Raw genomic sequence first — 22,960 nt, forward strand, 5'->3', positions numbered from 1 at the left:
AAACTTTTATAAATTGCCCTGGAGTTTGAGACTTCAACCTGGTTTGGATATGTGAAAATCCTTTGCAGTAAGTTAAACTTATCAGATTCAAGGATGGTAACAATCTGATGAGCTTCTCCTCCCAGGACCAAAGTGTTCAAGGTGACAGGGCAACTTCTGTGCTGCTACTTCAGGGGACCCCTGCTACTACAGGGGACCCAGCACAGAAAGTGCAGTCCTGAAGAAGCAGGCACCAAGTGTTTTTAAGCTAATTGACTGGTGGCCACTGTGGCCCCTGCACACTGCTAGAGCAGCATGCACAGGCTTCAAGGTATGCTATAATCAGGCCTCACAACTAGATATGCCACTGACCTTAAGGCAAATGACACCCACTATGATTATCTGACATCTCTCTGATACAACTAAGGCACCATTTGAAGTTACCAGACCATTTACATGAAGAAAAGTAAATCTCACCTCCAAAGTAATAAACGTACTTACTTGCTTATAAGGCAAAGACAATTAAAGAGAACTTTTAGAGGTAGAAAACCATTGTACTTTTTGCAAAATTCAAGATTTTCCCCAGAAAAGCAAGTTTTCCATTTTAGCCCCAGAGGGTTATTTTTGTTTGTAAATATTATGTATTTTCATTTTGTATCACATCTGCAAGACAGTGCAGTACCCCAAAAAATAAGTTATTTACTTGTATAGATGTATTGTCCATATACATTCTCCATATCTAGTTGTACACAGATGATTGTGTGCTCAAGATCAGAGTCTTTTGGTCAGTAGTGTCCATTGCTGCCACACATGTGCCATGAATGTCCTTCTTGTGCTCTGCTGAGGGAATATTGAGTGGAGTAGGCCAACTGCCCGCCCCTCAGTTCTTTCTCCAACACAGAATCTGAAGGCTATAGGACTCAGAAGCAGGTGTTAAGGAGGGAACATTGTGGAATATGTTTATGGACATGGGAAACATCTCAAAGAACTCCAGTTACTGTACAGATAAATAACTTTTCTTTCTCCAGTCCATATACACATTCCACTTCTGATGATTCACAAACACTAGTCAAGAGATGGGAGCTTGGAGTCTAAGTGAATAAAGACTGAAGCACAGTTTTGCTGAATGTATCATCTAATTTAGAGGTTTCAGTAATGGAACTGTTTCATGAATGTGTGCACAGACTCCCAGGTGGCTACTTTGCAAATATCTATGATGGAAATATTTCTCAAGGATGCTGTAAGACCTATAGTGGAATGAGCTCTGAGGAGGATCCAATTTTGCCATTTCATAAAAGGTTCTCACACAGTTCGACATCCATCTAGGTAGTCTTTGAGTAGAAACAGGTTTCATAGACTCATAGACTTTAAGGCCAGAAGGGACCATTACGGTCATCTAGTCTGACCTCCTGCACATTACAGGCCAGAACCTCGCCCGCTCACTGCTGTAATAGACCCATAACCTCTGGATGAGTTACTGAAGTCTTCAAATCATGATTTAAAAACTTCAAGTTACAGAAAACCCACCATTTACACTCATTTAAACTTCTCTGCTACTGCCATGGATAATCTCAGTGTAGCCCTAAATGGCTTTGTTCCTTGCAAATAAAATGCCAGAGCCCTTCTGGTGTCCAAAGTACAAAGCTCAGCTTTCCCTTGGAAGAGTGAAGCTTGGGGAAAAAATATAAACAAAGGGACCTGTTGGTTGAGATGAAAATTAGTGATGACTTCAGGAAGCACTTCAGATGTGTTCTCAGAGATACCATGTCTGCATAAAAAACAGTATATGGTGGCTCTGCCATAAAGACTTGAATTTTACCAACTCTCCTTGCTTATTTGAATGAAATTAAAATTCCAGTTTCATAGACAGGTGTAGCAAGGAACATGTTGCCATGGGTCCAAGTGGTGGGCCCATCCGGGCAGATAAAGACAAGTTAATGTCTCATGGAGAGAGTGGTTCTCTGATTGTCAGAAAAACCTTGACAAGACCCAACCCCTCAAAAACTTGTTCACAGTCAGAGTTTTTTCTTCCCGTTAATGCATTCTGACTCTACCTTTTCCCCCAGGAGCTTCACTAAATACCCCTGGATCAACAAACATTGCAAGGCAGCATCTATGATTCCCCTTTGGCACCTCCTTCTCAACTTTATAGGGACGGTATTTGTTTTCTTTTTTATCCTTCCCTGAGAGTCCCAGTCCATTTGCATAATTCTGCGAACCCACATTCTACCTTGGGGAAGTCTCGTTTTATATGTCCTGTCCTTCTACACTGATAATACACTTTTCCCCGATTCTCTAAAAGAGTTTCTTTTGCCTCCTTCCTCTTCTTCTCCGGGCTTTTCAATTCACGACTCCTCCTCCTCAGCTCTGGATCTGTAAGATCTCTCTGCTGCACATTTACTGGGGATGTGCAACTCCACCAAACACAAAAAAATAGATCAAGAATGTCCATGTTAATTGCACCCTTGCATGAAGGGTAGTACTTAAATCTGGGGGATTTAGGATTGGCCCTATCTAACCCCTGGTACCAGGAGAGGATTTTTTAAAATTCCTCATTGAAAGTAAACCTATCAAATAAATTGCAAATAAATAAGGTAGGCAATCTTACTAACTATGAACTTACTATGGCGATAGGAGTATTTACAAGTGTGACACTCTATACCCAGGGGGAGTGCTCTGTAACCCCAATATTCATCGTTTATATATAATTGTGATATTTCATATAAAGCATGCCATGTAAAGTATCATGGGAAAGGTTATGATCCGCTGAAATCTATTGTTCTATCTAAGCACGTATATTATATGAAATTATGAGACTGTGTTATAAGGTTGTCACTAAAATATGCTTTGAGTTGGGGAATCACCCAGATATTAGATCCCCAGATATAACAAAGGAGGTAACCAATGCTCGGGCAGGTGTCAAACAACCATCAACAGCCATTGTCCAGCAAGGGAGTTACAATTCAATGACTCACTTGCACAAGGACACACCAGGGGAATTGCTCAGCCTCACCCACAAGACTTAGCAATGCCCACAAGACATGCCGGATCCTGTGTTCTCCAAGTATATAGAATGAGGATATAAAATAGAGGACAGAGGCCACATGGTTGGTCCTGTCTCTTCCCCCACGTATGCTGAAGGCAACGAGGATGCTGGAGTTGAGCAGATTGGTCCCCAGGCTAACAGGGAGAGCCTGCGTATGAAACACTGTACCCAACTTGCAGTATCCAGATGAGTGAGCAAAACTGCTTAGTCCAGATATTGCATAGTCTATTAAGGTTGAGAATTTAGACTGCATGCTTATCTTTTCTTTTCCTTTGGTAACCACTCTGACTTTTGCCTATCACTATAATCACTTAAAATCCATCTACTGTAATCAATAAACTTATTCTAATGTTTATCCTTACCAGTGAGTTTGACTGAAGTGCTTAGTAAATCTGCTCAGGTTACAAAGGCTTATGTATATCCACTTTCCATTGATGAAGTGATGAGCCATTTAATAAACCTGCATTGCTCAAAAAAGGTCTTGAGCAGTGCAAGACAGTATATTCCTGAGGTACAAGACTGGGAGCTGGGGGAATCTGGCTAGTGCTTTGCTCTGTGTGATTTGTGAGCGGCTCTGGGAGCATTCATGCAATCTAGCTGGGTGTGGGGCTCAGCATATGGCTATACTGAGTGGTAACAGCACCTGGGTCGGGGGGAGGGGGCTGCTACTTGTCACCAGTAAGGCATTGTGAGAAACAACCCAGATTAGTGAGTTAAGGGGGCACAGTGGTCCCACAGTCCCAGATTGCACCCCAGAGATCCCATCACAACAAGGTTAAGGTAAGTAAGCTAGTAATTTGTAGGAAATGGTCAGCAAGGAGCTCTGTCTCTTAGCCTGAATCAATGAGAAGGAACTGAATGGCAGTTTGTCCACTCTGGACTACATGCCCTTGACACAAGACACAAAGAGACTCAGGGTACATGCACAGCCACCACAGACATTACTGGCCAATAGACTCTGATCTGGAGCACATTGAGTGCATGCACACCACCAGAAGTGAAATATGTATATGGACAACATATCTCAAAGGAGAACCCTCAATTCCCACAGGAGTGGGTGCTCAGTATTAAATTGGTATCTAAACACAGGTCTAGTGTTAAGAGATCTGGATTAAATGAAAGACGAAAAATACTTTCACAAAAAAACAAAACAAAAATCAATTTTTTCTAGACAGCACATAAATGAGATATTAGTAGATGAAATTCAGATTCAATAATAATTTATTGTTATTTGAATTAATCAAAAAAAGTATAATATAATGACAATTAGATGAATTTTTCATGAGAATTCTATTTTCCACCAATTGACTAACTTTCTATTTTTATTGACTTCTGACAAATAATAAAATATTAGAGGAAGAAGCTAATAATATTCTAAGTTATAATTTGCTAAGAGTAGTAAGCAAAGGTGATAACTGGTATAATATATTACAGAAAATCCTAGGTTCTTAAAATAGTCACTGATATGGCTGTATTTTTATTTACTTTACATTGAAATAATATTTTCAAAACATCTGAATTAACTGAAGCAACATGAACCATTCTAACACACTGTGAAAAGCTTAGGTTTATGAAACAGAACTATTTTCCAAAGAAGTATCCTAATAAGAAGCCTTGTCCCAAGAAATACTGACAACCTGTCAAATCGATGGGAACCACAGACGCTCAATTCCTCTCAAGAACAGGGTCCTAGAAAGGTATTTTGATAGACTTCCCAAAGACACAGTTTAAATATTTACTTTAGCCATTTGCAATATACAAAAGTTACTTACCAAGTAGAGAGATGCCAGTCTAAAATTCTAGAGAAAATCGTATACATGGAATCATCATCAAACTCATTAATAGTAACTGTATTGAAATGTCGCAAGTATCGAGGAGTTATTGGGTTTCGGCCACCACCTAAAATGAGAAAGCACAAATACTGAAAATAAAACGATGAAACTAGTTTTAAACTATAAATGTTTAACACTTTTGTACTAATCATCTTGGGTCAGTTTCTACCACCCTAATTCACATTAAAAAGTACCTTAACTCCAAGAATAGTCCCAGTGACCGCAATGGGACTACTAGTAGAATAAGGTATTATCCAACCTGAATGAAGGCATCAGAATCTGGCTTTCTGAAAGTGAGAATAGTCTATAAAATGCATATTGAAGTGGCTAAACCTGTCCTGTTCTAAGTAAGTTTTAAACTACTTTAAAAGGTGTTTGTTATAGAATCATAGAAGTATAGGACTGGAAGGGTCCCAAGGCAGGACTAAGTATCATCTAGACCAGGGGTGGGAACCTCTGGCCCATGGGCCGAATCCAGCCCACTGCTTAATTTAAGCCGGTCCACAGCAAGTCTCTGCACCACGGGCCAGAAGCCCCGAGCCTTGGTTCCCCCCGATCCAGCTCCCGGGCAGACGGGCGATCAGGGAAGCTCCAGGTGCTGCCCCCCGCCCCCAGCATGGACTCCGCAGCTTCCAATGGGAGCTGCGGGGCCGGCGCCTCCGGATGTGGGCACCACGCACTGTGCAGAGCCCCCTGGCCGCCCCACTGCCTAGTGGACGGACATGTAGACCACTTCTGGGAGCAGTGTGGAGCCAGGGTAGGCAGGGAGCCTGCCTTAGCCCCGCTGCACCAACGACTGGGAGCTGCCTCAGGTAAGCGCCACCTGGCTGGAGCCCGCACCCCGACCTCCCTGCCCCAGGTTGGAACCCCCTGCCGCACCTTAACTCCCTCCCAGACCCCACACCCCTACCTGCAGCCCTCTCCCGCACCCAAGCTCCCTTCCAGACCCTGCACCCCATCCACAACCCAACCCCCAGCCCTGAGCCCCCTCCCACACCCAAACTCCCTCCCAGAGCCTGCACCCCCACCTGCACCCCAACCTCCTGTCCCAGCCCAGAGCCTGCTCCCGCACCCTGAATCCCCCATTTCCGGCCCCACCCCGGAGCCTAGGGGAAGCCGCACCCCCCTCCCCCGCGGGGCTGTGTGTGGCCCACAACTGATTATTTCTGTGGGTCAATGGCCCCTGATATAAAAAAGTCTCCTCACCCTGATCTAGACCATCCCTGACAGGTGTTTGTCTAACCTTCTCTTAAAAATCTCCAATGACAGAGATTCCACAACCTCCCTAGTTCATTATAACCTGACAGTTAGGAAGTATTTCCTAATGTCTAACCTAAACCGCCCTGGCTGCAATTTAAGCCCATTGCTTCTTATCCTATATTCAGAGATTAAAGATAACAATTTGTCTCCCTCCTCCTTGTAACAATCTTTTATGCACTTGAAAACTGTTATCATTTCCCCCTCAGTCTTCTCTTCTCCAGACTGAACAAACCCAATTTTTTCAATCTTCCCTCATAAGTCATGTTTTATAGATCTTTAATCATTTTTGTTGCTCTTCTCTGGACTTTCTCCAATTTGTCCATATCCTCCCTGAAATGTGGTGCCCAGAATGGGACACAATACTCCAGCTGAGGCCTAATCAGCGCAGCGTAGAACAGAAGAATTACTTCTCATGTCTTGCTTACAACACTCCTGCTAATGCATCCCAGAATGATGTTTTATTTTTTTTGCAACAGTGTTACACCGTTGACTCATATTTAAGTTTGTGATCCACTATGATCCCTAGGGATAGGTACCATCTAGCCCCCAAACCTGGTAATACTTTGACTGGGATAGAATTTCAGTACAATAATGTAAAATCTACTACATAAATTATAGAGCATGGTGTGCCTGAAATTAGTAAGACACATTTAGAATCTGAATTATATGAGCTTGCCAGGATACACCCATTTATTTCTGCATGTGCTAATTTTAATGACTAATTTCCAGTATATACCTGCTAATCTCTGCATGCCAGAACACAATGGCATCCTTCACACAGCATGATCTTGCACACAGCAGGAAATTAGCCCTGTCTTCCTGAGGCAGTTTGTCCTTAAAGTCTAGGAACTTAAAGTAGTCCAGAAAATTATGTTTGGAGAGAAGGGCCTGATAATTTGATATCCCTTTTGACTATGCCTATGAGGTTTAGGAGAACATAAATCCTTAAGGCTTGAACGTGAAGGCTCACCAGACAAAAGGGGTTGGGATGGGTCTCTCAGAGATTCTAAAAGCAGATTTGCTTTTGTATTTGTGAGCACACCCTTTACTCATGTGAGGTGGGTCTTTCCCTCGTTTTCTCTCTGGATTCAGACACAGAATTGGGGGATGCGCTCTTTGCTGACTATGGATGATGTATTGGGGGGGGTGTCTCCCTGACCTGGATCTGACTGAGGTCTCATTGAAGGTGTTTTTGAAGTTGGAGCTCTCGCACGTGCCATGTTCAGCTGGGGAAGGAGCAGCAGATACTGCACTTGGCAGAGATATGCGCTGCCAAGAGCAGTAAACGCTGTCACTGACCGAAAAGAAGCACGGCCAAGAAACACATTTTTGAAGCCCGGAATCCTGGACATAATCCAAGCGGCACACTGACCAGGAGTGTTCCGCAGGGTGGGGATTTTAACACTAGCCAAGTATAACTATCTAGTAGAACACTAACAACAAACTAGGAATAAAATAACTCAATATATTTATAGGATAAAGAGAAAGGAGAGGTTCTGGACAGTGGAGGATTCTGACTCGGATCATGCAGCAGTAAGAAAGAACTAGAGAGGGGGCAGTCCGCCCCACCCCTTATACTCTTGGTGCAGAGCAAGAGGACAGCTGGGGTGCAGGCATGGACCAACGAACACTACTTGCAAGAATTCTCCAGTCTCAGGTGTATGCACAGTGGAACAAACATATGGACCAGCATTCGAAAAGTAACACATTTTCTTATAGGCACTTAGAATTTTATTCATGTATAAAAGAACATATGATGCACATATCTTACCTGCTGGTCCCATCGCACACATAATTTGAACGTCCACAAGTTTAATCATAGTGCAGTCTTTAAGGTCATACCAATTCCAGTGATCTAACCACTGGCGAAGTAACTCAACTGGAGGCTGAGCACCATAGACTTCTCGTGCTGGCATATTTACATCGTCTACAAATACAACCTGAAAATGAAAATATGAAGGAAATTTGCTTTTCTAAGTTTCTTTTTAATATGCTCCCTAAACCTATGGATACTCTGAGATCCAGATGGATCTTGAAGGATCCATCAGAACCCAGGGGCATCAGCAAAGAGGATTCTGGCCTAGATCTTGCTGCCAGATCCCTAGGAACTCTAGACATCACAGCTCCTGAGGAGTTACGCTGCCAGCAGCTCACCTGAATGTGGATGACTCTAGAATATGACTTTGAGGGTGAAGTTACACAGTGTGGAGGGGGAAACAATTCTGGGTACCGTGGATTCAGTTTGCAATTATTTGCACTGGCTACTCCTGTGGATATGGGACGGAAAACAGCTACGATATATATCACTCACCTGCTGCCCTTATCCTCCCCTCTCCCCTGCCATCCCTTCAAGAAGCTGGAACATTGTGAGAAAGTCTCAGGATAGGTGGAAGAAAGTACACCACCGAAGTATCCCTCTCCCTCAATTCGGATCTGAGGACATAGACTCCCTTACATTTACATGAAAAGAATAGGGAGCACGAAAGTCTAAATTAGGAGAATTAGAACTCTGTCACTCTAGAATTACACTATGTTAATTATTCCTGCTTAATTTTACTTGAGAAATAATGCATTTAAATATTTATTTTGGTAAAAAAAAAAATAGATTTCAGTTACCATTCGCTTCCCAAGAGGAGGACCAAAAACTCCCTTCCTCCTTTTATCCAGCTTTGACATGATAATATTCTGAGTCTGAGCTGCTGTAGTTTGTGCTGAGAAATTAATGAGGAGTGGTTTGTAGACTTCTTTATTCAAGTTATTTAAAAGAAAATGCTGAAAGGTTGGTGAAGAGGAAAAAAATTAAACCACATTTGTACATAAATCTGACAAATTTTCCAGTGTTTCAGCAAAAGGCACAAGACTAAAATTTATTATCAAACATCTATATGGGACAGTTTTCACAACAACTTCACAAGTCACTGCTTAAAAATGATGGGATGATAATTGATCCCTGATCATTAACATTCAGATCTCTTTAATTTTTTATTCCAGAGATAAACCAACATTCTCAGGATAATTCAAAAAGTGTTAGGATCCAATTTGTTAAGGGGAAATAAACATCTAGATCTCATCATATATATTTCACATTTTCTCAGATTGTCTATATACTTACAGTATATCACGCAAATTCAGTACATGAATCTCTCTTTCCAAACACATCATCTCAGAATCTAACTAGGTATGATTTGATCAAGTATTGCTTGTAGAAACCTAGGCACTAATTCTGTAAAAGGATCCACAAGTGTGGACCTTTATGCCTGCACAAAGTCTCTTTGGCTTCAAAGTAACTCTATACAGGCATAAGGGTGTGTGCTTGTAGTTCCATTTGAAGAACCAACATCTTAATGTGAGAAAAGCAAACATATCTAAATGTATGGTTTTACAGTTGGCATTAATAATATTGTAATATATTCACTCCAGAAAAGCCAACACTATGGAACAGAAAATAATGAAAACATCATTTATAACTATTAGTTCCAGCTAGATAAAACAAACAACCCACTCCCTCCCTAAATCCTCCTTCTAACTGTTAGGGTCCTCAGAAATGCCTTATTTCATTCTCAGTTTAACTCCTCCCACAAAACTTTGTATCACTGTCACCATCCCTTCAAGGAAAACTGACAACGCTTCTTTTCAAGAAGCACTGTGAATTGGTCATTAAAAGTCTGACCCTATTCCCATTTAAGTCAATGAAAGTTTTGACATTGACTTCAGCTGGATGAGAACCTAATAGATTACTGTTGTGCAGCACCAGACATTCCCTTCCACTTTAGGGTGGAACTGACCTGGGTGCAGGAGACCAAGAAAGGGAATGAACTGATTTCAATTACAACACAGAATACAAAGTGTACAGTGCTCACTTTATATTATTTTTATTACAAATATTTGCACTGTAAAAATGATAAACAAAAGAAATAGTATTTTTCACCTGCAAATTTGACAAAATGCATAGAAGGTACCAATGTGAAATTTCTAAAGATAGCTACAGCACTCGATCCAAGGTTTAAGAATCTGAAGTGCCTTCCAAAATCTGAGAGGGATGAGGTGTGGAGCATGCTTTCAGAAGTCTTAAAAGAGCAACACTCTGATGTGGAAACTACAGAACCCAAACCACCTTCTGCTGGTGGCATCTGAGTCAGATGATGAAAATGAACATGCGTCGGTCTGCACTGCTTTGGATCGTTATCGAGCCGAACCCGTCATCAGCATGGATAACTGTCCTCTGGAATGGTGGTTGAAGCATGAAGGGACATATGAATCTTCAGTGGCACGTAAATATCTTGCGACGCTGGCTACAACAGTGCCATGCAAATGTCTGTTCTCACTTTCAGGTGACATTGTAAAGAAGAAGCAGGCAGCATTAGCTGCTGCAAATGTGAACAAACTTGTTTGTCTAAGCGACTGGCTGAACTAGAAGTAGGACTGATTGGACTTGTAGGCTCTAAAGTTTTACATTGTTTTATTTTTGAATGCAGTCTTTTTTTTTTTACATAATTCTACATTTGTAAATTCAACTTTCATGATAAAGAGATTGCACTACAGTACTTGTATTAGGTGAACTGAAAAATACTATTTCTTGTTTTTTACAGTGAAAATATTTGTTATCAATAATAAATATAAAATGAGCACTGTACACTTTGTATTCTGTGTTGCAATTGAAATCAATATATTTGAAAATGTAGAAAACATCCAAAAATATTTAAATAAATTGTATTCTATTATTGTTTAACAATGTGATTGATTGCGCGATTAATTTTTTTAATCATTTGACGGCCCTAATATATATATTAAAAAAAGGAATTGTGTGTGTGAGGACTATAATTATTGAAAAAAATGAATGAATATATGAGAAACTATATCATCTTATTCTAAAACAATCTGTACTCATGCTAAAAGGAATTTGTCAAGAAATACATTACAAATTAGAATCTCTGTAACTACTGTCCTTAGACCATCTTAATTTCCAATTTTAAAATATATTATTATTAGAATGAAAATGCATGAAAACTAGAAAGTCAGACTTTACCTTTCTATATTGAATAAGAATTTTGACGGTTGCATAAATCAGCATATTCCTTCAATTACAGACAAGCCAAATTTACTTACAAAATAACCCACTTTGTTTTGGGCCAAATCATGCTTTGTCATAGAAAAAGGCTGGGAAGCTTCATGAGTTTTCACTTTCATAGTTTCCTCCTGCAAAGGAGATGCTCCTATATGAAACAGGCAGGTAGTGGGGTGGCTTCCACAGAAAGCCATGACTTTAATGAGAGAGTACTACTTCCATGACTTCCCTGGTGGAATGGCCCCTTCATTAGTCATGTTTACATTTATTCCTCACCTTCTTCTGCTCACAAACCCATTCTAACATGGTATTCTGAATGCATCAGAATATGTATCAAATAATAAGAGAACCTAGATTCCCTAACACCCAGTCCTGTTCTTTAACCAGAATATTATCCTTTTGACAGGGCAAGCCTCATTTTATCCAGGGAAATCCCCAGGGGGCCGGGGGAAGAATGAAACCATGGTGGAAAGTTGTCCTCGGGTTTCACCCTCCCAAGCAGCCATGCTTCTGTCAAAACTGCAAAGCCACATGAACAAGGATTGTGCATAAGGGCTTTTTACAGAGTCAAAAGAAGGAAAGGATAATGTTGTGTTTGCACAATCTCTTTCCTTTGACAAATGTGGTTCAAAGGAGCAGATTTTTTTAGTCCTTTCGTCACCTCCATAGGAATATAAAAGGATATAATCTGGTCCTTTGTAGTCAAATAATGCAAAAAACTATATTGCACATGTTTGCAATGAGAAATATAATTTTTTTTGAAAGAGCCCAACCATTTTTTTTGGTTTTATACAGCTTCAAATGTCTTTTTTAATCTCTGCTAACAGCTATTAGACTTGTCAGATTATACCTTTTAGATCTAAATTATAATAAACTCAACAAAAAGAATATTTAATCTCTACTCTGGATGGAAAAATCTGAACTTCTATAAAGGCAAAGATAAAAGATAACAGAGAAAATAGTTATCACAATTCAATGAAACTACTGAGTATTGTGACTGAGCAGGTGATAAGCTTCATGCAGGGTAAGAACCATATTTACTTTTTTCTTTTGATCATTTCAAAATTCCCAAAAGAGGAGTGCATACCTATCAGTCTATGGATACAGAATGAAAGACTATCTTTATCAGCTAGAAGCTTGTCATATACTGCATTAGAGAGAGAGATTTAACTTGATTAACTATGATTTAACTTCTTTGTATTTCTGCAGTAGGTAGTAGCAGCATTACCTGCTGTACTTCAAAGTATAGTCATACCTGCCCACACGAGCCTCAGCTTCAGCTGGAGCACACAAAGGCCCAAAGGTAATGAGTGAATGCCAATGACAGACCCAGCAGATAAGCGCTAAATTTTCCAATGATGGTGAAGATGGATGGGATATGACTGTTGGTGCATGGATTGTACAAGGCAGAAAATGAACTAGATCTTCCAAATGGTCATTCACACCCTCAGGAACCAATGGCATTTGGCAGAAGAATTCCTGAGAAGAGGGATGGTTACCCCTCTGAAAAATCCCTCTAGGTTTCCCAAGACCCAAATAGGGAAAGCAAAACAAATAGGCAGCCAGTCATGACAGTACCAGAGTTAAAGCCCCTGTTATTGCCAGATCCAGAAGAAGGGGTGTTTCACGTGCATATAGTGGGCAAAACCCAAACCCCACTTAGCTTATTTCATGTCTCCACATGGATCATGTTAACACTGAATGGTACTGAGTACAAGACAGCCCTTGTCAAAGAACTCACTAGCTACAAAATCATAATCACTGGCATCATAGCTCACTTGCCATAAAGTGATCAAGTCACTGTGGAAGCAGCAACCTTCCTCCACTCCAGTAGTCCAGATAGTAGTCAAGGTGTGGCAGTTATCAGTCGACCTCTAGTACAAATCTTAACCACACAGAACCACATCTTCTCATGCTTACTTCATGCTCAGCTTTAACACTGCCATCTGTCATTATGGCCAACAGAAGATGCATCATCTGTGGAAAAGGATGCATTCTACCACCAGCTAGCAGCAAAAATCAAATTCCACCACATGACTGTTAGTGAGCAGAGATTTCAATGGTGTAACTGGTTGTGGTTGAAAGGGGTGTGAAATCATGATAGTCACTATGGTTTGGATTCCCCAAATGACCACACCATTCAGTTTCTGACACTGTGTGCTGTTGAGAGATTCTCTGTCATAGGCTCCTGGTTTAGGCACCTCAATAACCATTGCTGAACCTGGATTTCAATCAATGGACATGCCATGAAAGACCACATAGTGAAATCTCACCAGCAAACTCAGACCATTGACTAATTGCTGCTGAGCTCTCATTGCATTATCCAACTCCTCACAAACCAGATGTCCACACACAGTAATCGCCACCATCTTTCCAAGCACCCTGTTGAAGCCATAAAATATACACAGGCCATCGAAGATCACATACGTAATCTCGATGCCCTCTTAGATGACATGGAGATCGCCTGGAGTTGACATGTAATGCTATATATATCACATGCTGCTACTGAAACAATCAGCTTCAGAGGGTTGTGCAGAAACCTTGGCTTTCTGAAGAGGCCTTTGATATATTAGCAAAAAAATCAGAACGCCAAAGCAGGGAGATGTCCCAGAATGTAAGTGATTGAAAGGCATTTTTCAGGCCATATCAAAATGTGACTGTGAAGTCTACATCAGTTCCTTGACCAATAAAGCAGAGGACGTGCCAAAGCACAATATTCTGCGTCCTGTCTACAGGACTATCTCATGTGTGGTTGATAGCCACAAACAGCCTTCTAATATTCTCAAGATGAAACCAAATGGGTCTTCCTGCTCATCAATCGACGAAATCCTGAGAAGATGGAAAACACATTATGAAAGTGTGCAGAACCATGCACCTGCTGATGACTGCCCAGAGCAATGTGATCTGGCAAACTGTATGGCTGAAGACCCAGGGACAAAAACAGAGCCTCCATAACTCGAGGCAATATGAAAGGTCTTACAAAAGTTATGGAATGGATGTGCTGCTGGAACTGATAACATTCAACATGAGCAGTTCAATCGTTCCTTGGAATCAGTGAGCACTGGCCTGAATCAAATGTTTTTAAAAGTATGGGCATCAGGCATAGTACTAGCAGAATGGAAACATGGTATCATAATACAAGAGTTAAAGATCTGACATCAAGTTTGGCAATTACAGGCCAATCTTATTGCTACTGGTCCCCAGAAAGGTTTTCATTACTGTTTTATTAGTAGGACATCACTTAACATACATCACTGTCCACAGCAATCAGGTTTCATTCCTGGGTGGCCGACGGTGAACATTGTCCTTTCCCTCCGGTTTCTGGTTGAGCTGCATTGACAATTTAATTGCCTGCTTCACATGGCATATATAGACATCAAAGCAACTTTTTATTTGGCTGACAGGTCAACACTTTGGCTGTCATGGAAAGGATTTGGTGTCCCAAATGTTCTGCTAAATCTGGTGCACTTTCACACTGATACCAGTGCAAGAATGTGCACTGGTTCATGACTTTTGCTGCATTTCTATTCAACCTCAGGTGTGTGGCAGAATGTATTCTCACCCTGGCACTATCCTGTTGAGCTATTGACTGGATATTAGGGCTTGCCACACCACACATTGGAATCAAGCTTCATCAAGAAGTGTTCACTGACCAAAACTATGCCAACAACATTACCTTGATTGTGGCAAAGCTAGAAAATTTCAGCACTGCCCTTCAAGGTTTCCAAAACACTGCCCATACTACAGGGGTGAAGATCAAGGTCCAGAACTGCAGAGCTGGGCCAACAGAAACCTTGGTGCAGAAGGGATTAAGCACCGTGGAGAATGTTGAGGCATCTGTCTACCTCAGCTGCAAGCATCATTCAAATTACTGCAGCACCTAAGAGGTCCTATGACAATTAAGTATCACCTCCTCTTCCATGAAGTCCATGTCTCTCCTATGGATGCAAAAATGTACTGAGACAAAGTTCAGGATCTATCAAACCTGTGTACTGCCTGTACTGCCATTTGGGTCAGAAACCTGGACCCTCTTAGAGGCAGATTTGGAGAGGCTAGAAGCATTCCATATGCACTGTCAGCACTAAATCCTGAGCATAAAGTGGTTCAACTTTGTCTGAAATGCCATAATCTCGCAGAGACATGGCCTTCCTCCAATAGCCCAATACATTCAAAAGTGGTGTTGCGTGCTCTTTGGCCACATTGCCAGGATAGACAAAAACACCACACACTGTGCTTTCAAACTCTCATTGACAAGTGAAGGGGTGTACACCTTGACCCTACCTGGCATCACCATGGGGCTGCCCCAGAGAGTTGTAGATTTGCAGGACTGAGCCAGATCTCAGACCTTCACTCTGCAGTGCCTGGTATGGTGCCATCAACCATGGTCACTCTGACTGGCACAATGGTCCTCAGTAGACTATGCACATTTGATAATGATAATGATGAAGAATTTCTGTAGAAAATATTGTTATGTACATTTCAAGAAAACAAGTGGTGTACCCAGGTTTCCTTCCACTCTTAGCCTACGTATACACTACCGCAGTAAGTCGACCTATGCTATGCAAGGTACATTAGGTCGAGTTACCATGGGGGGTCGACGTGAGAAACTCTCCCGTCAACTTACCTTACTCTTCTCGTTGGGGATAGAGTACAGGGGTCGACTGGAGAGTGATCTGCTGTCGATTTGGCGGGTCTTCACTAGACCCGCTAAATTGACCGCCAGTGGATTGATCTCAGAGCGTTGATCCTGGCTGTAGGGTAGATTTAACCACAGTCTTCCTTCATTTTCACAAAAGTTCTTCAGTAAAGTTATTACAAAACAAAACTAAGCCATTAATCTTGAGGCAGGCTCTTTTATCATTTAGTGAATTTTATCATGCTGAGGGGGGATGGAGGGAGAAGGAGGAAAGACATAAAATTTAAAGACCATAAAACTAAGACTTCCTAAACACTGTTTCATTCCATCATAAAACTAATAACCCTTGAATATTTTTTAATCACAGACTAAATACTACTGTAATTAACACCACAAGTATTCACTTTGTTCTTAAATATCAAAACAGATACTCACATTACAAGTAGAGGTTGTCAGCCTGGAAGGACATAAAGGAGCTTGAGGATATCTCAAAGAAACTGGTAGGGGGAATAGGTATTGGAACTTATTTATTCTTCCAAATACAATTAGTATGCTCACATCACTGGCACATTATGTCAACACCAGCATACAGAGGAGCCAGATTGTGCCTCCAACCCTTCAGGATATAACATTGGGGGCCATGTTAGGCTAAGATGCACAGTAGCTCCAACGTAATGCTCTCCCAAGTGTAAGTTTGCAGTTCTGTACAGAATTAAGAAAACTTTCCTTCACCCCCTTCTCCCATGTAAGACATCAACATAGCACAGGAAAGGAGTTTGTCCAGATCTACAATAGATTAATTCCTGAATAACAAAACTGCCGCAGAAAACTAATAAACCATTACAGCTTTAGACTTAAATATTGATACACCATCTCCCCCTCTCAAATTTCAAATTTAAAGGCTGTGTGTATGGGGTTCTGCAGTGACCAGGAGGCACCAAATCTCCCACTCCAGACCACGGAGCACAAGCAGAGCCATTCGGAGGCTGCTCCTGCAGCAGCCTCTGTGATGGCTGCTTTCCCCTCCCTTTTCCTGATAGGGAGATTTAGTTGATGAATCCATACAGCTGTGGATTTGACAGACACATTGCCACCTCTCCCTGGTCCCATCCCTGCTTCACCCCATATGCTGGTACATACAGAACTCTGAAGTATGCAGCATTGGAAGTCCCTTTAAGTGGACTGCATCCTGCCCCACCGCCTAGAGCAACAATACTCCACTGTACTAGTTCCATTGTCTATCATGCTTTACATGTCTACAAAAAGAGTGGCGAAGGAAGGATTTGCCCCATAATTCTTGTCAATTCTGTATGATGAATTAGAGTTGTTCCAACCCTTTCATCATGCAAATTAGGATCCTTTTTAAATAGTACCCAAAATACTATTCTTTTAATAATCAAATGACAAAATTAAGATGAACAAGGTACTACTCAGTGACTGAAGATGAAAAAAATAATTATTGTATCCCAAAATAATGATGAGTCAATAATTTCAAAATGCTTATAAAATCTGCCTTCCATTACACAGCCTGACATCTCTTTAGACCGGGGCGGGCAAACTTTTTGGCCTGAGGGCCACATCGGATTTCCAAAATTGAATGGAGGGCTGGTTAGGGGAGGCTGTGCCTCCCCAAACAGCCAGGCATGGTCCGACCCCCGACCCCTATCCGACCCCCCCCCTGCTTCTCGCCCCCTGACAACCCCCCCAGGACTCCTACCCCTCCAACCCCACCCGTTCCCTGTCCCCTGATGGTCCCCCACGGGACTCCTTCCCCATCCACCACCCCCTGCTCCCTGTCCCCTGACCGCCACCAAGAGCACTGGGTCAGGCCGCACGGCTCTGCAGCTGCGCTGCCTGGCTGCCCAGAGCATTGTGCCAGCAGCGCAGTGAGCTCAGGCTGCGGGGGAGGGGGAACAGCAGGGGAGGGGCCAGGGGCTAGCCTCCCGGGCCAGGAGCTCAGGGGCCGGGCAGGAGGGTCCCGTGGGCTGGATGTGGCCCGCGGGTCATAGTTTGCCCACCTCTGCTTTAGACAGATTAAATAACATTTATAGACATTAAAAAACTATCTTGCTTTCTCATTCAAGTACAGAACATTGTATGCTTTCTACAAGACCAAACTTCCTTTTGATTATAATTCATAAGCTTTGGAAAACATACCCTACCCTATACCATCACTTATTTTAAATAAATGTGTTTCTATTATTTATGTCTCTAACTTCATGTGTTAGGCACTTATGCACTCAAAACTAAAAGTCCCTGCCTTATTCAGTGCACAGGATGGACAGTGCCCATGTAATGAGTACCTATTAAATGTTTTATCTTCATTTCAGTGTGCTGAGTGATTCCTTTGCCAGATGCTGGAAATGAGCAACAGGGGATGTTCATTCCCTCTGGGGCATCTGGCACTGGCCACTGTCTGAAGACAGGATACTGGGCTAGACGGACCTTGGTGACCACCGGTGAAAAGTTTGGTTTAAGTGACTTGTGTAGCATTACACAGGAACTCTTTGGCAGAGACAGGGATAGAATCTAACTCTCCAGGGCAGTGCTCAACTGCATTAACCATGACACTGTCCTTTCTTTTCTTGCAATCCCCTGCCTCGTTCACTACACAGTCCAACTTCTGCAACAAATGCGGCAGGGATCCTATAGATAATCTTCTTCACTATACATCTGTGATTCATCCCTGAGAGGTCCATCCTGTGTACTGAGTGAGGCTGGGGATCTGTGGGAAAAATAGTAATACAGATCATATAATTGAAAACTCTATCCTAAGGCATACACACCATGGGACATTTTGAAACTTTTGAGTGCTTGCCACCTCATAAAGAGTGTGTGTGTGTGTGTGTTTTGAGGTCCCAGTCTATGCCATGTAATTCTAGTAAGTATTCCAGAGCTGCTGGAACTCCTGCCTTCTATACTTATATCAGAAAGAAAGTCTGGTTCAGATGCTGGAAAAAATATGCTGAATAGAAAGATGTTTTAAAAAATAAAGTCAGTGGAGCTGTATGAAAATCCCTTGTCGGCAAACATTTCCCTTTCAAAAGGCAGGTTATCAAGTTTAAAAATTCTGAACATGAATGAAGTCCTTGGCTGAGAAGATCTTGTCTAACAAATTATAATAGAAATTGTACTGATATTTCCACTAGACCCAAGAACAATGGTCATCTTGACATCCTTACAGTGACCATTACTCTTTTGTTAGTTTCTTCTTCATTTTCTGATTTGGGAAGACATATATCATAAGTTTGAGGCACTTGTGTAACAATACATGTATTTCTTTTACTTCCAAATTCTCTTTCTCTTGAAATGTAGAGTTGTTTTCCCTTGTAGTGAGCAGATCCAGCCAAGACACTTCCAACTGTTTGATATTTGAAGGAACCTGCCTGGAAGATTTGCTTTCTCTTTGTGTAGCCAGTCCATTTTTCCATTGTTGACTCCTGTAAAGAGTCCTTTGGGAATCTAGATTTGCTTTGCATGATTTCACCTATTACTTCTTTGTTTCAGTGACTGGATCCTTTCTCCTTCCTGTTTATGTTGGTATGCAACTGCTGAAGTGGTGTCTTATTAGACGACATGGTTTCCTCCTTCTGAGCTTTCCATGCTAGAAGTGCATTTTTTTTTGTTGCCTTTTGCCCAAAGAAATGTGTTTCTTCTCTTCGTGTTTTGAGCAGTTTTCTTGATTGATTAGGTGATTCAGGTAGGCTCCAATATACTTATGTGAACTATCTATTGTGAACACTTTGCATTTTCTTTTTGTCAAAATTCCTCCAGCCAGGGCTCCTTGCTGTTGTGTCCACCATCCCAGAAATTCTAGGATTGGTGTGTGTACTTGTTTCTGTTTGTTAATTGTAGTGAAGGACTTCATAAGTATTTGCATCTGTTTCTATGTAGTCTTTCACAAGATGTAATCACAATGCAGAATAGATAAATGTAATATTGAACTGAGGAAGTTCTGTTTCTCCAAACCTGACTTTGAAGTTCAAGCCTTTCTCATGGAAAAGAAGGACTTGGCTTTGAAGAATATTTATTCTACTCTCCCATATAAATAAACCCATGAGCTGGAAATATGAGAATATTTCAAGTTTGTGATGTATCTGTGTTACTGAACCTTAGTTAAGGGTCAGCAGTTGCATCCCTAAATTCCTGAGGTATAGGAAAGGATAGAGGTGAATGCCATCAGCCCACAACTTGGCTATTATCACCACCAATACCTGTATGAACACCCTCAATATAGATAAAAGAATAAACAGAATAATTTTGTACTGGTAGTGTTTGTTACTGTGTAAAAATCACAGAAATAAGTTATGACATCTTTGTTGGGAACATGGGGAAAAGGAGGGTTTTGCTATGTTTTAATTAACTCCTTTGGGGTTTGGAGGTTTAAAAGACAGAATTTATGTATCCCTGTATTATCTGCTGCCACTCCTACCATGATTTTGTCAAACAACATTTAATTTCTGCGGATTCCTAAGTGAGTTGTTGCTAACTTGGAAAGGGGATTCCCCTGATCTTCAGTAACCACTATTTTATCCTATAGGCTCGATTGGAGGCTGTTGAGTTACAATGCTGCAGCCCCACAGTCTGCTCTTCTAGCATCACATCAGAAATTTTCTGTAAGCATATAATATTTCAAAAACTTTTCCTTTATCAGGTTGTAAAAGATTAGAGTAGACAACAGACTTGTATTTTAAATTAATAAATCTAGCTGAATGTTCTTAATTACACATATCATACTTTTGCTTTTGTGTTCTTTCAAAATAGCTAAGAACTGTAGTGTCAAGTACTATTTTAGTGTAATGTGTGCAAAACACAACAGATTACTTTTGAGTTAATTAGCAATGTGGCTAAATAGATCCTAAATATAGTAATCAAATATGAATTTGTCATATGTAGCGATGTGGCACAGCTTGTTAAAATTGCGGCTGTTCCTCCTCCTAGAATGCTCAAGTTCTAGTATTAATTTGTATACCTGTAACATGATTTTCACAATATCATCATAGTCCTTTAGATTGACTTTCCACCCCAGGTAATTCCAGGACAGAATATACCTCCCCATAATTCATGGATAGGACCAAGGGGCTGTATCATTGGACATCTGTTGCTGCTATTATGGCCTATAGGATGGAACAATGGCCACCAATTCAGAGGTTTGCGACTAATGGATCTGAATAAGCATTCATCCAATAGCTCCTCTCCTAGCCCACTCTAATGGCCCCTTTGGTACTTATTCTGGGACCAGTGCAGAACCCCATCTCTACAGAGCACAGGGGGGGAAAAGTCCTCTCCTGGCTATTTTACCAATGCACCCTTACCATGAGAGGAGAGGTTTCAAGAGGTTTAAGTGGAGCAGAGAACATTAAACATAGCCCCCCAAAATTAGATGAATTTTACCCTTTGAAAGCTCAATAAATTGGCAGGATTGTCATTCTCTACCCAGTGAAGGTCCATCATAATAGATGCAGGTCAGGAATGAGAGATATTAGCATAATTTGTTTGGAAAAGCCTGTATTGTACAAGTCAGCACTAGACAACAATATGACACTTCCATTTTCACCAGTAATAAAATTTCAGCAACCATATTACAGAGATTTTAATTGATTATTCAATTACACTTTCCTAATATTTCATTAATATGACAACATAAAAGTCAAATTAAACAAAGCCCGCTATATTCCTAAATTGCTACTTTAATTTTCCAATGTTGTTAATGAATAGTGAGTTTATAAAAATCAGAATCAGCACTAATGAAAAAAGCCACTTTCCTGAATAACTCCAGTGAAGAGTTGATCTAATCACAGATAGCATTAGCACAATGATTAATTGTATTAATAACACTTTAATTATGGTGGGGGGAGTGGACAAGAGAGAGAGAGAGAGAAATGTTTGTACATTGACAATAAATCTTCAGAGAATTTTAATAGAGGTTTGATTGGGATCATAAAGATACATGTCCTAGATAATGAATCTATAAACTTCATGCAATGTAGTTGTAGCTATGTTGGTCCCAGGATATTAGAGAGACAAGATGGATGAGGAAATATCTTTTACTGGACCAACTTCCGTTGGTGAGAGAGGCAAGGCTGTCTCATCAACAAAAGTTGATCCAATAAAAGATATTACACCTCACCTAACTTGTCTCTCTTGAACTTCACGTACATGGATAATTAATTTAACTCAAAGGAGCTTTGCTGGGGAAAAAGTAATCCTTTGATATTTTTGTTTAGTACTTGCACTCCTAAAGGTAAGCAACATTATAGTGAAAATAATTTTATTTTTATATTTATCCAAAGCAATCATAATAACTTTTAGAGTAATGTAAAGCATTCTGATAATTTGTTTAAAACAAAATTCCTCTCTATACCAAACAATATTTTCCATAGTAAACACTAACAGATTCTTCAAAGTTGAATATACTATACCAGTTCAACTGTAAGACCTTATATTTTTTCTTGAAACCATGTTTATTCTCTATTTTAAGAGTTTAATTACAGAATCAATGTGTGTATCATTATTTTGCCTCTCAGCTACATAATTTTTTTGGTAAACAAAGCCCTGATAGACAAAGAGATACTGTTTCTACCACCTTGTAAACTTCCAATAAACAGAAAACAGACTTGTCAAGAAATCTGTGATATAATCAAGCACTATATAATAGGCCATTTGCTAAAAGTAATCCATAGGATTATTTTGACAAGGAACAAATCATTATAAACTGTTTTTGTCAGTCAAGCTCTCATTGGCTCCCTCAAGTGAGCCTAAATGCCCAAAAATTCATGTCAGATGGAATTTGCTGTCTACTATGCACACTCACTTTACTTGGTGAATTAGTAAAGTCTACACAGTTGCACCAGTGATATACTGGAATTTTAAAGAATCTTGTGATCACAATAATAAAAGGAAAGTTATAATAGAATAATACAATAGAAGCAATAATACAAAGTTTTATCAGCATGTTCTGGTGATGCCAATAAATCATGACACCAGAGCTTAAGGCCTCAATTCAGCAAAGCACTTAAGTATGCGCTTAACTTTAAAGTTGACAGGACTTAAGACATGCTTAAAGTTACGCAAGTGCTTACATTCTTTGCCGTATAGGGATGATTTTCTGAATCAGGGCCTAAGTGGTGTTTTAGCAGAAC

At 40.7% G+C, this 22,960-nt stretch overlaps 1 protein-coding gene across 1 annotated transcript in view; it reads right to left on the reverse strand.

Annotated features, from left to right (window-relative positions):
• The window catches only part of DNAH7 (dynein axonemal heavy chain 7), a 227,691-nt gene that overhangs the window by 80,074 nt on the left and 124,657 nt on the right, over window positions 1-22,960 (reverse strand). Inside the window, exons 36-38 of the mRNA XM_034786290.1 lie at window positions 8,734-8,889; window positions 7,889-8,057; window positions 4,798-4,924 (exon numbers count right to left, since the gene is read on the reverse strand). Of these exons, the coding sequence (XP_034642181.1) occupies window positions 4,798-4,924; window positions 7,889-8,057; window positions 8,734-8,889 (452 nt within the window). The remainder of the gene's footprint in view (window positions 1-4,797; window positions 4,925-7,888; window positions 8,058-8,733; window positions 8,890-22,960) is intronic.

Source organism: Trachemys scripta, chromosome 11 (genome assembly GCF_013100865.1).
Source record: "Trachemys scripta elegans isolate TJP31775 chromosome 11, CAS_Tse_1.0, whole genome shotgun sequence".
Classification (NCBI taxonomy): Eukaryota; Metazoa; Chordata; order Testudines; family Emydidae; genus Trachemys; species Trachemys scripta.